The sequence below is a fragment of the Gymnoscopelus braueri genome, assembly GCF_963280865.1.
Source record: "Gymnoscopelus braueri genome assembly, chromosome: 21".
NCBI classification, from domain to species: Eukaryota; Metazoa; Chordata; class Actinopteri; order Myctophiformes; family Myctophidae; genus Gymnoscopelus; species Gymnoscopelus braueri.
The window spans coordinates 41,873,977-41,890,095 of NC_137623.1; the positions used below are offsets into that span (position 1 = coordinate 41,873,977).

The window sequence follows — 16,119 nt, forward strand, 5'->3', positions numbered from 1 at the left end:
AGCTGCAATGTAAACAAAGGTCCACATTATTTTCAGCACAGAGCGCAGCTGAAGTTCTTCCAACTACTAAAGACATAAAACAGGAAACAAAGGAAAATAAAGCAATTAAAACAGCTGAGCTTTTTTATACAGTGTGCTTCATATATATTTTTTGTTGAACTTTTCTTTCCTGCACCTGGACACTGAAGTGGATGTATGTGCGCCATCTTTTCATAAAGCAGAGGGAACACTGCATGATATCATGTAAAGTTCTATAGAGTCTCGTTGTATCTTTTTTCCTAGACTTCCTGCTCGCCCATGTGTGTAAAGAGGAGGTTTCCCCTGAAGAGGAGTGGAGCTCCAGTCTGGTCCAGGAGGAAGAACCACAGATTAAAGAGGAACAGGAGGAGCTACTTCAAAGACCAGAAGAAGCTGGTGGGTCAACGTTGACATTAGTAGCAGTGAAAAGTGAAGATGATGATGAAAACAGAGAGACGAAACCTGTAGCCAGCACCTCCACTGAACACATGAAAACACAAGCTGATGTAGAGGACTGTGGAACATCACAACCAACTAGTGATGACCAGCTCCTCTCTTCACACTGTTCTGAATCAGACACTGAAGAGAGTGATGAGTGGGAGGAGACTAGGGTAGATCAGTCAGCTTTAAACACACTGAAATCACACAAGATGCAACCAGAGTGTGACAAAATGTTTAATCAAAAGGTACATCTGATTCACACAGGGGAAAAGACATTTGCCTGTACAGTTTGTGGTAAAGGCTGTGCTACAAAGACTCGTCTAAAATTACACATGAGGACTCATACAGGTGAAAAGCCCTTTTCTTGTGAAGTTTGTGGTAAAGGCTTTGCTACAAAGACTCGTCTAAAATTACACATGAGGACTCATACAGGTGAAAAGCCCTTTTCTTGTGAAGTTTGTGGTAACCCAGGTAGCCAGCCGACTCGGCCCGATTCCGGCTGAGTTTTGGCAGTTCTGGCTGACTGTCGGCTTCGGTTTGCCGTAAGTGAACCAGATCTGGGCCAGATCTGTTTGCCAGATTTGGCCCAGTTTTGGATGTGTGCAATCGGCCCGATTTTGGCCAACTTCTGGCAGATTGGCACATAAAAATAATAGATTTAAATAGACTTGATTTCCATTCTCTGTATTAACTAATTGATATTTCCTTCAATATGTGATATTAATTTTAAAATGGGACAACATAAAAATAAACTGTATATTAGTAAACTATTTATATTTTTGATGTGCAAAATAAAATATATTTTTTAAACATACTCTCAATTTATTATAATCAACATCATTATTGTTTATCATTTATTCCTATTATTATATATTGTTCATACTACTATTATCGTTATCATCATTATTGTTATGAGTATGATTGTGATAATCATCATTATCACACACACACACGGGATTTGTATCGTATCCATGCGTCATGACGTCAGAGCGTGTCAGCCCAGAGCGCGCATTCTGTGTTGTTTGGTTGCTGCTATCAAGACGGACGGACATTCTCACGGTAATAATGACTATAATTCATATCACTCACACAACTTCTAAGAATTAAACTGAACTGTGGCCGCAGCGTCGGATATCTTATATGCATGCCCCAGTATTTACTGAAGTTTTTGCAAAGTATTTTAAGGTTAACTTGTTTGACATTCACAGCTGCGTGGATGATGCTAACGCTAGCATTGGCTAGCATAGCTGGTCGCATAGGTAGCTCGAATCACAGAATTTCTGTCTGTAGCACGGCACGGTGCGTGTTGTGAATGAGAACTTGTGTATTAAATTGGTTTAGTGGTGTAGACGTGAGTTGGCTCGTAACTTGTGTGTTGTGATAGTTTTGTTTGTTTAATAGTTTAGTTCGCTGTACAAAGTATTGTAAAGGGGGCCTATTTGGCGCTAGACTGTTATTTCCTGTCTAGTATCGGAAACGGAAATAGAATGTGTTCGTGCGTGTATGTGTATGTGAAAATGGGGCCGGATACAGTTCTTGATTACGCGGGCTTTAGACCGGATAGGACGCATTAAAAGTTGAATAGACACAAGGCTTTTCACCAACACAAACCACGTTGTTTGACGAGCTCGCAAATCGGCTCTTTTAGCCCCATATATGTAAGTGTTTCTCCTTTTTATATTAATACACTCATAGTGTTTATGGTTTAAACCTAATGGCATAATTTGGTGTTATAGCCTACAATGTCAAACTATCAGAGTGTGTGAGCTTGTATATGGCTATTTCTTGCGTTTTTTTGTTTTCTTTTAATAGCAGATTTACAGTGCTTTGTGAGGTTACTATTTGTCATGAAGTTTGTAGGACTTAAATTTAACTCCTGCTTTTGGTAGTGACAAACGATTGAATGTTGAACAGAGTTGCAACACCAACCATTGACAGCCCATACATCCAAACAGAAAAGTCCTATCTTATTGTATTAAACAACATTGTAGCTGTATGAAAGCTTAAATGGTCATCTTTCTATCTGCAAAGTGTTTCGATTAAAAGAAAAAGAAAGAAATGAGCTACTTTCTGGCAAATGCTGTGCATGTGATTTTGTTTGGAAGTGTCCGGTGTACCACCTGTTTCTAAATAGCATATAATGCTGGAGGTGGCAGGTTGCAATTAGCAGCCAGGCTGATTGCTGCTGTGCTGTGTTCATTGTGAAGTCACCATAATATGGTGACTTCAGATGTTTACAGATGGTATACTTTGAATGTCATAGAATCAATTCTATTTTTTTAATGGCAGATCTACAGTGTGCTAGTGAGTGTTGTGAGCTTGTAGATGCTTGCTAGGTATTTGGGGGGCGTGTTATAGAGACGTCATGTGAAGCACATGGTCCTCAGATAAAACCACTCCAGCTGGCAGTAAGGAAAAAATGCCTCTAAATTAGGTTTGACTTCTGTGATTTTGTGATATCACTAACACTAATTTAATTTGCCTGCTTCCAGCGCCACCCTACCAAGTGACTGTGGAAAACCTTGTTAACCGTGTGAACCTGCTGAATCCAGGTTCGCAAGTTCATACTCTTTTATTAACCACAGACCTTATTTTATGCATTTAAGCAAAAAGGCCATGTTAAATCCCATAGGCGACATTTTCAAATGCGAGCCAACATGGCAAAATTTACTTTACCCAATGATATGCAACAGTTCAGTAATTCACTAAAATACATTTGCAAAATCATGTTAATTTGGTTTTCTGTCTGTTTAATCAATGTTAACCTAGCTTGTTCTAATCTCTCCCTCTTTCCAGGTCCACTTCTGGTGGGGAATGCACCTGATCCTGGGCCCATTTTGGCTGGTATGTATGTACACATTTAGATTTCAATGTACCCTTTGATCCTAGGTTTAGATTTTTCTTGCAGTGAAGTGAGAAGGGTCTATGGATTTTATCTGATTATGCACTGTTCATACTAGTGGTGACTGCATGGGGCAGCATCTGTGTGCCAATGGGCCGTGGTGCCGACAGTCTGCAGTGCCGATGGCTCGCTACCTTGGGCAGACTAACCCCTCATCCTAAACCTAACCTCCCAGGTGGCAGAGCCTCACCTCTAACCCCTACCCTCAGCCTAAACCTAACTTCACAGGCAGCGGTCTTGAGTGGATCCTAACCCTGCATCACAGGCTCTCTAAGCGGACCCCATCGGCATTGTGAACCGTCGGCACCGCAGGCTGTCGGTACAGCGGGTGGACCCCGACTGCACATGTCGCAGCCATCGTGTGCTAGTCTACAATTCACCCCAGTGGGACTGGTTTCACAAAGATTTTAAACTGGTCTGTATGAGGGGGTGTTTTCGAAGCATGGAAATGGTGATCACACTGGCCAGTTTGAATGCCTAAAAAAAAGCCATTGTTACCTACTTGTGGTGTATTTGAATGTTTTCATTGCAACGTATGTCGTATGTCAGTCCATTTTTCCATGTTTACAGTGTTTTCCCGGGAGTGGTGATCTGAGGGACAATCTTAGTTGTAGTTAAAAAGAGAAGACAAATGCGTGGATCAGTGTTTTTGCATCTTTCAGCGACAGATAGTCTCATTTGCGCAATATTTTTAAGGTGGAAGAAGGCAATCTTGGTGACATGATTAATGTGTGTATTAATATTCAATTCAGAATCAATTATCACCCCAAGGTTCTTGACTGAGGTGTTACTTTCTTCAGCCAGGTTACCGAGTCTACTTATTATTGATTCTCTCTGCTCTCTAGAACCGATTATGAGAACCTCTGTCTTATTCTCATTTAGTTTGAGAAAGTTCTCACTCATCCAGCATGGGAGTTACGGTGCCAACAGGAAACGTATCTGATGCAGTGCATCATGGAAGCGTCAGATGTTTTGATCTGCACCGGTCACAAATTGACTTCATCCCTGGCTGCACACAAACGCTCGCAGCGATAAGATTAGGATTTTCTTGAGAATTGCCATAACCTGCCTGTTCTTTTGTGTGTGTGTTCTTTAAGGAGCTGTGCGCCGCAATACAAGCACCGCAAATGCACCTGATGGCCAAATCGAGATGTATGTCAAAAGGTGGCTGCAGCTTGCACCAGACCGAAACGGTGGAAGGAGTCGCCGGGCCGAGAGACAAGCCGAGTGACGCTAATTAAGTAAGTCGTGTTCCACAGACATGCAAAAGTGTCACTTTTCAGCTACAGTCACCTTTTTGAACTCAAATAGGGCAATTGTGTGACACCTGACCCGAAAGAAAACAACATGTTGTCACCTTTTTCACCTCGGGCTGTTTGCATGCCTGTGTATACCACCTGTATACCACCCATAGACCACCTATAGACCACCTGTATACCACCCGTATACCACCTATAGTCCACCTGTATACCACCTATAGACCACCCGTATACCACCCATAGACCACCTAGAGACCACCTATAGTCCACCCGTATACCACCTAGAGACCACCTAGAGACCACCTGTATACCACCCGTATAACACCTGTATACCACCTATAGACCACCCGTATACCACCCATAGACCACCTAGAGACCACCTATAGTCCACCCGTATACCACCTAGAGACCACCTAGAGACCACCTGTATACCACCCGTATACCACCTGTATACCACCCATAGACTCCACCTCAGCCCGTAGCACTTGCCCTCCTAGCCTTGATGACCTTGCAGGATTATGCAAAGGACAGATACCAGGTCATTGTTGACCTGGCATCCTATAAATGCCGAGTCCACCTAGAGTCCACCTAGAGTCCACCTAGAGTCCACCTCTAGACCACCTGTATACCACCACCTGTATACCACCACCTGTATACCACCCGTAGACCACCTATAGACCACCCGTATACCACCTGTATACCACCTAGAGACCACCTATAGTCCACCCGTATACCACCCGTATACCACCCATAGACCACCTATAGACCACCTATAGACCACCTGTATACCACCTGTATACCACCTATAGACCACCTGTATACCACCTATAGACCACCTGTATACCACCTATAGACCACCTGTATACCACCTGTATACCACCTATAGACCACCCGTATACCACCTATAGTCCACCTGTATACCACCTATAGACCACCTGTATACCACCCGTATACCACCCATAGACCACCTAGAGACCACCTATAGTCCACCCGTATACCACCTAGAGACCACCTATAGTCCACCCGTATACCACCTAGAGACCACCTGTATACCACCTAGAGACCACCTATAGTCCACCTGTATACCACCTGTAGACCACCTGTAGACCACCTGTAGACCACCTGTAGACCACCTAGAGACCACCTATAGTCCACCTGTATACCACCCGTATACCACCTGTAGACCACCTGTAGACCACCTGTAGACCACCCGTATACCACCTAGAGACCACCTAGAGACCACCTGTATACCACCCGTATACCACCTGTATACCACCTATAGACCACCTGTATACCACCCGTATACCACCTGTATACCACCTATAGACCACCCGTATACCACCCATAGACCACCTAGAGACCACCTATAGTCCACCCGTATACCACCTAGAGACCACCTGTATACCACCCGTATACCACCTGTATACCACCCATAGACTCCACCTCAGCCCGTAGCACTTGCCCTCCTAGCCTTGATGACCTTGCAGGATTATGCAAAGGACAGATACCAGGTCATTGTTGACCTGGCATCCTATAAATGCCGAGTCCACCTAGAGTCCACCTAGAGTCCACCTCTAGACCACCTGTATACCACCACCTGTATACCACCCGTATACCACCTGTAGACCACCTATAGACCACCCGTATACCACCTGTATACCACCTAGAGACCACCTATAGTCCACCTGTATACCACCCGTATACCACCCATAGACCACCTATAGACCACCTATAGACCACCTGTATACCACCTATAGACCACCTGTATACCACCTATAGACCACCTGTATACCACCTATAGACCACCTGTATACCACCTATAGACCACCCGTATACCACCTAGAGACCACCTGTAGACCACCTGTAGACCACCTAGAGACCACCTAGAGTCCACCTAGAGTCCACCTAGAGTCCACCTAGAGTCCACCTATAGACCACCTGTATACCACCCGTATACCACCTGTATACCACCTAGAGACCACCCATAGACCACCCAGAGACCACCTGTATACCACCCATAGACCACCCATAGACCACCTATAGACCACCTGTAGACCACCTGTATACCACCTAGAGACCACCTGTATACCACCTGTATACCACCTATAGACCACCTGTATACCACCTGTATACCACCTATAGACCACCTGTATACCACCTGTATACCACCTATAGACCACCCGTATACCACCTATAGTCCACCCGTATACCACCCATAGACCACCTATAGACCACCTGTATACCACCTGTATACCACCCATAGACCACCTAGAGACCACCTATAGTCCACCTGTATACCACCTAGAGACCACCTGTAGACCACCTAGAGACCACCTAGAGACCACCTGTATACCACCTGTATACCACCCGTATACCACCTAGAGACCACCTGTAGACCACCTAGAGTCCACCTAGAGACCACCTAGAGTCCACCTATAGACCACCTGTATACCACCCGTATACCACCTGTATACCACCTAGAGACTACCCATAGACCACCTAGAGACCACCTGTATACCACCCATAGACCACCCGTATACCACCCATAGACCACCTAGAGACCACCTGTATACCACCTATAGACCACCTGTATACCACCTAGAGACCACCTGTAGACCACCTGTAGACCACCTATAGACCACCCATAGACCACCTCGAGACCACCTAGAGACCACCTATAGTCCACCCGTATACCACCTAGAGACCACCTATAGTCCACCCGTATACCACCTATAGTCCACCTGTATACCACCTATAGACCACCCGTATACCACCCATAGACCACCTAGAGACCACCTATAGTCCACCCGTATAACACCTAGAGACCGCCTATAGTCCACCCGTATACCACCTAGAGACCACCTGTATACCACCTAGAGACCACCTATAGTCCACCTGTATACCACCTGTATACCACCCGTATACCACCTATAGACCACCTGTATACCACCTATAGACCACCTGTATACCACCTATAGTCCACCTGTATACCACCCGTATACCACCCGTATACCACCTAGAGACCACCTGTATACCACCCATAGACCACCTAGAGACCACCTAGAGACCACCTAGAGACCACCTAGAGACCACCTATAGTCCACCTGTATACCACCTGTATACCACCCGTATACCACCCGTATACCACCTAGAGACCACCTGTAGACCACCTAGAGTCCACCTAGAGACCACCTAGAGTCCACCTATAGACCACCTGTATACCACCCGTATACCACCTGTATACCACCTAGAGACCACCCATAGACCACCTAGAGACCACCTGTATACCACCCATAGACCACCCGTATACCACCCATAGACCACCTGTATACCACCTATAGACCACCTGTATACCACCTGTATACCACCTGTAGACCACCTGTAGACCACCTGTAGACCACCTGTAGACCACCTGTAGACCACCTGTAGACCACCTGTATACCACCTGTATACCACCTGTAGACCACCTGTATACCACCTGTATACCACCTATAGTCCACCTGTATACCACCTATAGACCACCCGTATACCACCCATAGACCACCTCGAGACCACCTATAGTCCACCCGTATACCACCTAGAGACCACCTATAGTCCACCCGTATACCACCTAGAGACCACCTGTATACCACCTAGAGTCCACCTAGAGTCCACCTAGAGTCCACCTGTATACCACCCGTATACCACCTATAGACCACCCATAGACCACCTAGAGACCACCCGTATACCACCCATAGACCACCTAGAGACCACCCGTAGACCACCCATAGACCACCTAGAGACCACCTAGAGACCACCTAGAGACCACCCATAGACCACCCGTATACCACCCATAGACCACCCGTATACCACCCGTAGACCACCCGTAGACCACCTATAGTCCACCTGTATACCACCCGTAGACCACCTATAGTCCACCTGTATACCACCTGTAGACCACCTGTATACCACCTATAGACCACCCGTATACCACCTAGAGACCACCTAGAGACCACCTGTAGACCACCTATAGACCACCTAGAGACCACCTATAGTCCACCTGTATACCACCCGTATACCACCCATAGACCACCTATAGTCCACCTGTACTTCCAAAAGTGCTTGTCTGAAGTGCCCGTCTGTCTATGTGGCGGTCTGTCAATCTGACTATGTATCTGTCGGACCGTCTAAAGCTGATACACTAAAAGATAATTCCCCTGATTTTAGCTGGGATATCCAGTTGGACAGAGTCTGTCCTAGTCTACACTAGTCCCCAGTAGTTGTGGGCAGTTGGGCACGATATTGGTTTATTCATGACGATACGATTCAATCATTTAAAATCGATATAGTAACTATTTAGCAAATCTGTGAGTCTGTGTGTATAGACCAAATTCAAATAACTGACGAGTTGTACCTGTCTTATTTCACAGGACACTATTGGAGGGGGCTTCGTGCCACACAGGCATTCGTTGGTGAAACAGCTGCAACAGCAAGGAGGAGCATGGAGGATATTGGAGCCCTCAACTGAACTTTTTTTTATTTCTGAAGCTGTCTTCATTTGACATTTGAGACAATATGACCTTTATTTGTCTAAGCTTAAATCCGGGGTTTAAAGTGATGTTTGATGCGGTACAGCTCCCAGACCTTCCCCGCTCTCCCCCACCCTCCCGGATCTTGCACTGTGACTGACGAGAAAGAAAAAGCCAGACGTGGAGGCTGTGTTGAAGGACTTGCAAAGTCGACTGTGGTACAATTCACTTTGTAATTGTTCGCTTTAAAGGGCAAGACCACTTTGGTAGAGGTTTGGGTTGTGTAGTTACCTTGCCATGATGTAACTCCAAAGGTGGGCAAGAAAAAAAAAATTGCTCCATTGATTAGAAATTGATAATTCAAAATATGCTCCCCATTGACTTACATTGTATGGTAAAACAGCTCTCAAAGTCACTATTTTAGCATGTAAACGAACGCAAACAAAGTTGATTCAGACAATATAGAACATCACCAAACCCAGTACTGTTTTTTTTATATAAAAATGTCAACTTCCTGTTGATTTTACCATTTTTAATAAGTAGAAAACCTGGACTGGATCCGCGGATCCGGATCCAGATCTTCAAATAGTAAAATCAACAGGAAGTTGACATTTTTATTAAAAAAACAAACAGTACTGGGTTTGGTGATGCTCTATATTGTCTGAATCAGCTTTGTTTGTGTTCATTTATGTGCTAAAAGAGTGACTTTGAGAGCTGTTTTACCGTACAATGTAAGTCAATGAGGAGCATATTTTTGAATTATCAATTTCTAATCAATGGAGCAATTATTTTTGATTTCTTGCCCACCTTTGGAGTTACATCATGGCAAGGTAACTACACAACCCAAACCTCTACCAAAGTGGTCTTACCCTTTAAGTGTTTCATGCACATTCATTCATGTTTTCTGGGCGGGTGGAACTGAGTTTCTGGTTCTTGTTAAATGTTACACATTTGTTTGGTTATGTGACATGTGTTTTGGCAGGCATTAATACCAAGTATTAATAATGTTACAGTATCTGTATAGTAACAGCATGAATGTCAATGCTGTGAAAGCCTCGTTTTGGCAGGCGTCATTTGAAGAGTTTATTTGTAATAAACTGATACTAAATGTTATAGTTGAGTGTCACTTGTTTTATTGATGTTTGAGTTTACTTCAATATTTGCCTATGGCAGAGCTTGGAACAAGCTTATCCATAGGCAGATATTGGAGTAGCTCTGGCTTACATATGGGCTAGTTATGGCAAAAATTGCACGGCCCAGTTCTGGCAATATTATTGGGGTGATTCCGGCCCAATGCTGGCAATGCTGGTTCAGTTTCGGCAGCCGGACTCGGCCCAGTGTACTCGGGCCGATTCTGGGGAGTCATTCCAAACAGGTCTGGCCCAAGTCCGGCAACCGGACCCGGGCCGAGTGATTTCTTCCGGCCTGCCGGAACTGGGCCGGAATTGGGCCAAACAATTTTGGCTACCTGGGAAAGGCCACGTTCAAAATGGGGAACTAAAAGTACACATGATGACTCATACAGGTGAAAAGCCCTTTTCGTGTTCAGTATGTGGTAAAGGCTTTGCTAGAAAAAGTCGTCTAAAAACACACATGATGACTCATACAGGCGAAAAGCCCTTTTCTTGTTCAGTATGTGGTAAAGGCTGTGTTCACACAAGTGATCTAAAAATACACATGAGGACTCATACAGGCGAAAAGCCCTTTTCCTGTAAAGTGTGTGGTAAAGGCTGCATTCAAAAGCGTGATCTAAAAAGACACATGAGGACTCATACAGGGGCCTCTAGCCTTTAGTTTAAGTTAGTCACACAGACACATATATGATCATTCAGTCTTATCCAGGATGAGAATGATAAAGCAGAGAGATAATCTGACAATCAACATGACAGAAGAAAATAAACATTAATAGTTTCTCGTGATGGATTTTTATTTTATCTTGTGTATGGATCTTATTTTCTATTCAGCATGATGGAATTTCATTTTTTTTGTAGTTTTTTTTACATGTATTTATCTTTATAGCATTATTCCCTCCAGCTCATTAACTTATTCAGTTACTGGTAGTACAATATGAGCATCACTGTCACTGTGTCTTTCCACATTTTTCAGGATTTCGCAAGTCATATTCATTCATATTCATGCAATAATTATGTTCATTGATATGCAGTAAATAACAGTGCAGTAAAATGCTGACAAACTACTGGGTTTGTGTAACTGTTCACTGTGTGTTGACATGTGTATTGTTTAGATTGTTACAATATCAGATCCCCTTTTATCCCTTGGGGGAAATTATTATGTTTTTGTTTTGTTTTGTTTAATAAAGGTTTCACCACTACAGTTCCTCTATGTGTGCTATATCATTCACATATTAAACTTCTTGTTTAAGCCCAGAATGACATGGATATCCACAGGTTCTGTAGAAATGTGTATCAATAGTAGAAATAATAGGCGTTAAATGCAATGATTTTTTAAAAGAAAAAACACTTTCAATGAGGCGTTGTGAGCTTGTAGATATTTCCAATGTTCACTATTAAATAGCGTTTCAAAGATTTTGTTCATGATGGATTCTTTTGTATGTCTGAGACATACATGTGTATCTCCTCGGTCTCAGCTGAAAATGTTTGAGAACCAATGTCCTAGTGGTCTATTCTATCAATAATATACATGTTACAGTACAAGAACCAATGTCCTAGTGGTCTGTTCTATCACAGTAATATATATGTTACAGTACAAGTGAGAAACCAGTAAAAGTGAGAAAAACATAACGGCAGGCGTCTGTTTTAACGCCGCTAGATTGGCTATTTCTGTGAATGTGTCCATGTGGTTAAGTATTTTTGCTTAAATCATGAAGGTATTATTAAAGCATCTGCCCTGTGCCTAAATAAAATGGCATATATTTTGAACTGGAAACACGTCTCCGCTCCTCTTTTAAATCTGACATTTGGTATTCTGAACTGTGAATTTTGTGGTATTCTCTGGGTGAAACTCCCAGGGTGGCGTAGTCTGGTATTCTGTTCCGGGCCTAGGTGCCCTGGTCACACCAATCCAGTCGATTAAATGCCCCTTACACGTTATCAAGTGTAATGGACACAGGTAGGAATGACCTCCTGTGTCTCCCAGTGGTTAATCTCTCAAGAACAGATTCTGCTCTGCGTTGGAATCTGTCGTGAAGGTTCGTCATAACGTGTACACACTGTGTGGGCGTGGGCGTGCCTTCAGATCAGGAAGCAGGCCGCGCTTTACCCAATCAAATGTAGTGGGCGGGATTTACGTGTCCGCTGATCCTTCCCTACTCGAAACAAGCCGAAACTAATTTAACAATGGCGTCCGCGGAGCAGACAAAACCACGGAAAGATATTCACATTTTAACTTGCTCTTTCATCATAGAAACAAGTGGGCTTATAACCAAAACGATCCATGTTCTCTGGGAGAAGTGGTGTTAGTGTTCCGTGTAGAAATATTGTTAGTGGGAATGAAAACATAGTCACACCACCCGGATAAGGAGGGTGAAGGCAGACTAAAACCCCGGTTTCCTTTGCGCACAGGTGCTGCGTGGTCTTTAGCCCAGAGCCAACATGAGATAGTACAAACAGCAGAGAGCGCTGTTTTTCATTCTCATTTGGCTTTGGGTTCCCAGATTGCCCAGTGGTACATGTTGGTGTTATGAGTCTCTCAATGAACGTGTTCCTTCTATAGTGCATTTGTAATAAATGTGATGATAAATAGCAACGAGAAATCAGTTGTTGAAATAAAGCAGTGAAGTACAAATAAGTAATAAGCAATTAGAATCAATAATCTTTATTTGTCACACGCATACATGGTACAAGCAGTGAAACTGTTACAATACAATACAATACCAGATAATACTATCAAATAAGAAACACCACTGATTGAGAGATATAAAGGTAGAGGCAGGCATAACAGCAGTATAATAAACATCTTAATGACAAGTATAACATATTTTTAGCAGCAGTGTCACAAATGTTTAAGCCACAGAGCATATGCTTAATATATCTGGTGTGTACATCATAGGGTTTATTATCATCCTTATCTTATCTTACACCAATGAACTGAGGTAATAATGGTGTGTTCTCTGTATGTATCTGTGTGTTTTCTGGGGTCCGACCATCTGTGTTATGTTGATGTAGTAAAGCAGTAACTCCTCCCTTTTGCCTCCCAGCTCTCCTCCAGTTAACTGCAGTCAGGGTCCATTTCAATGTGAAAGGCCCATAACAAAAGACACTAGATGATGATGATGGGCCATGGTCAGAGAAACATTTACATAGCCACAAGTTTCAATGTATTTTGCTTAATTGATTACTTTTCATTGCCAAAGAAAGCAAACCCCAAGATATTATTTCCAAAGTTACTATCAAATTATTATGTGAAATAAAATGGACAGCTTCGGCTATGTGAATAAAATAAAGTTATGATCTGTGTTGTTAATATATTTATATAATTCCAAAATCTGAACACGGCAATGGCAATGCAATTTTATTTGTATATCACATCTCAACAACAAGGCAAGTCAATGTACTTTACAGAACATCAAGCAAAGGAAACACAATTATACAATGACATTATGATGCATGTTGATCAATACAGGATCAATCACTGCTTCATTGTACAGCCTGCATATCTTGTGCTTAAATTATTACTACAGAATACATGATGGAAGTAAGTATTCATTTTACAGTCCGTATACCTAGTTGTTGTTGTTATTATTAATGTCTCCCCCAGGCCGAAGGCGTGGCAGAGACAATGCTTTCGCCCTTGTCCGTCCGCGTGTCCTGTTGCACACTCAATGGTAAATATTGTTGTTTCTGCAGACCACACATTAAAATCACTGTGTTAATTTAAAGGGTCATTCACACCAAGCACGATAACGACAATATTGTTTGGATACATTTCAACGATTTTATGAAGCATTGACAGCCACTCACAATCCATCAGACATCTGGGATGCAATCTGTCACTAATCCTGAAAAGATTGTGTTATTAATGTAGATGATGAGGAGACTATTATGCAGCCAACACTAGCTGGTAGGTTAACTGTCATTATCTCAGGTAGGGTACAACTATCTCACCTCCTTATAATTAATCATCAGAGTCAGATTATCCATTATGCATGTGTCTTTCAGCACCCAGAGATCTCTCTCCCTTCTCTGTGTGTGCTCTGACACAGCTGGACTGCACAGCGTTTGGTGCCTCTGTTTACTGTTTTATCAGTGTGGATGCTCACATACGTATCGTTGTAGTTATACTGTAGTTGTGCTTCCTGTGAATGAACTCAGTAGAGTGAACACAGAAACGTGAACACATTGAACCAAATGAACCTTAAGTATTTTATTTGTAAGATGCCCATCCAACAGTTAACTGAAATTAACTTTAACATTATGATAGCTTTGCCAGTTGCATGGCTTTAACTTCTCCATGGTCTTTCATCAGGTAAAACACTGACAAGGGACTGACCTTTTCAAAGCTATGCTTGCACAACATGGCAGCCTCAAACATTGTTGTGGTGTTGACAGGTTGATTAATAGTAATAAAACACCTTTAATATTTGATCAGCCTGTGTGGCTGATCAAATATCTGTATCCTTCAATGTCTGTATCTGTATTTGTATCCTTCAATGTCTGACCTGCTGATCACGACATTGAAGTGTTTCATGTAACGACAGCAGAACAGCATTATGGACTGTGCTCAACTCAAGTAGTCTCACGTAGCCAGACAACTGTTCCACAATCTCCGAATGCTGTATAGAGTCTGGAACTACACCTAGTTCAAGAATGATACTCATTCACATGTAAAAAGTACTGAAACAAGGTCATTCATTATATTAGTAAAAACTCCCCACTCTCAGCGCTCTGTGTGCAGTGCTGATAAAACCCTGAATTCCGTGCATTTTCAAAAACGAAAAAGGGTGGCATGATGGCGTATCATTGTAATGTCCAACAAACACACTTGTTTTCACAGAGAAGTAACATTTTGTTATCTGAATGGACAATTTCATAAAATATCAATAGCTAAACTTCTAAATGAACTTTTGACATAATCAGAATCCACTTTTGTGTCATTACAAGTGTAAAGAAGTCAGTGAAATGTTTTTGTGTCTGGGTTTGCTTTCTTTGGCAAAGAAAAAACAGTCAATATGTTGATGAAACAAAACACATTGGAAGAACTGGCATCTATGTAAATGTTTCTCTGGTGATGGCCCATCATTGCACTGTCTTTTGTTATGAGCCTTTCACATTGAAATGGACCCTGACTGCAGTGAACTGGAAGAATGTGAGGAGGTGGGAGGAGGTGTTTCTCCTCTTCAAGATAAAAGGTGGTGTTTTCACTCCAAATCTCCACTCTGTCCTCCTGCTCAGACTCCAGGACACACCACAGTTAAACTCTCAGGACTCACAGTGAGGGAGGACAGACTGTCTTTCCACAGCTACAGGAGGCTCTATCTTCACTTACACACCTCTTCCACCAGGGGGCGAAAGGCACTAAGAAGGCAACGGTGCCTGGATCCTTCAATGCGCATGTGTGAAACACGTTGACCCGAAAGTAAGTACGTGTTGTGGTCTTGGTGAAAAACGTGTCATAAAGGAGGTAAAAACGTGTCAAATGGAGTCTGTACGGCTGAAGATAAATGAACACATGACGTCGGTGGGAGAGGAGATATTGTGTGTTTTGGACAAACAGCAGCGTGGTGCTGATGTTTGTTGTGTGAAGCTTGTCAGAGTGTTTGTGTTGGAGCGCCTCAGTGCGGCTGCAGAGTTCATGTGCAACCTCTTCCAGAGAGAGATAGAGACACTAGAAACTCTGCTGGAGAAACAAACCAAACTGCTGGACATTGATTTTGATATGGATCTACACACTGCAGGTATGTCTGTTACACACACAACATCAAACTACACACCGCAGGTATGTCTGTTACAACATCAATCTACACACTGCATGTATGACACAGTGTTTGCATGGTGAAGTGTTGTTAGGTTGT

At 43.0% G+C, this 16,119-nt stretch overlaps 1 protein-coding gene across 1 annotated transcript; it reads left to right on the top strand.

Annotated features, from left to right (window-relative positions):
- Window positions 1–1,430: 1,430 nt before the first annotated feature.
- LOC308077011 (uncharacterized protein) lies at window positions 1,431–9,303 on the top strand (the record flags this gene model as incomplete). The annotated part of the gene is made up of 5 exons (XM_080417540.1): window positions 1,431–1,518; window positions 2,952–3,011; window positions 3,256–3,303; window positions 4,459–4,602; window positions 9,030–9,303. The coding sequence occupies 4 exons, from the start codon at window positions 1,431–1,433 to the stop codon at window positions 4,590–4,592; spliced, it is 330 nt and encodes a 109-aa protein (XP_080273666.1). The 3' UTR covers window positions 4,593–4,602; window positions 9,030–9,303.
- Between the last annotated feature and the right edge of the window lie 6,816 nt (window positions 9,304–16,119).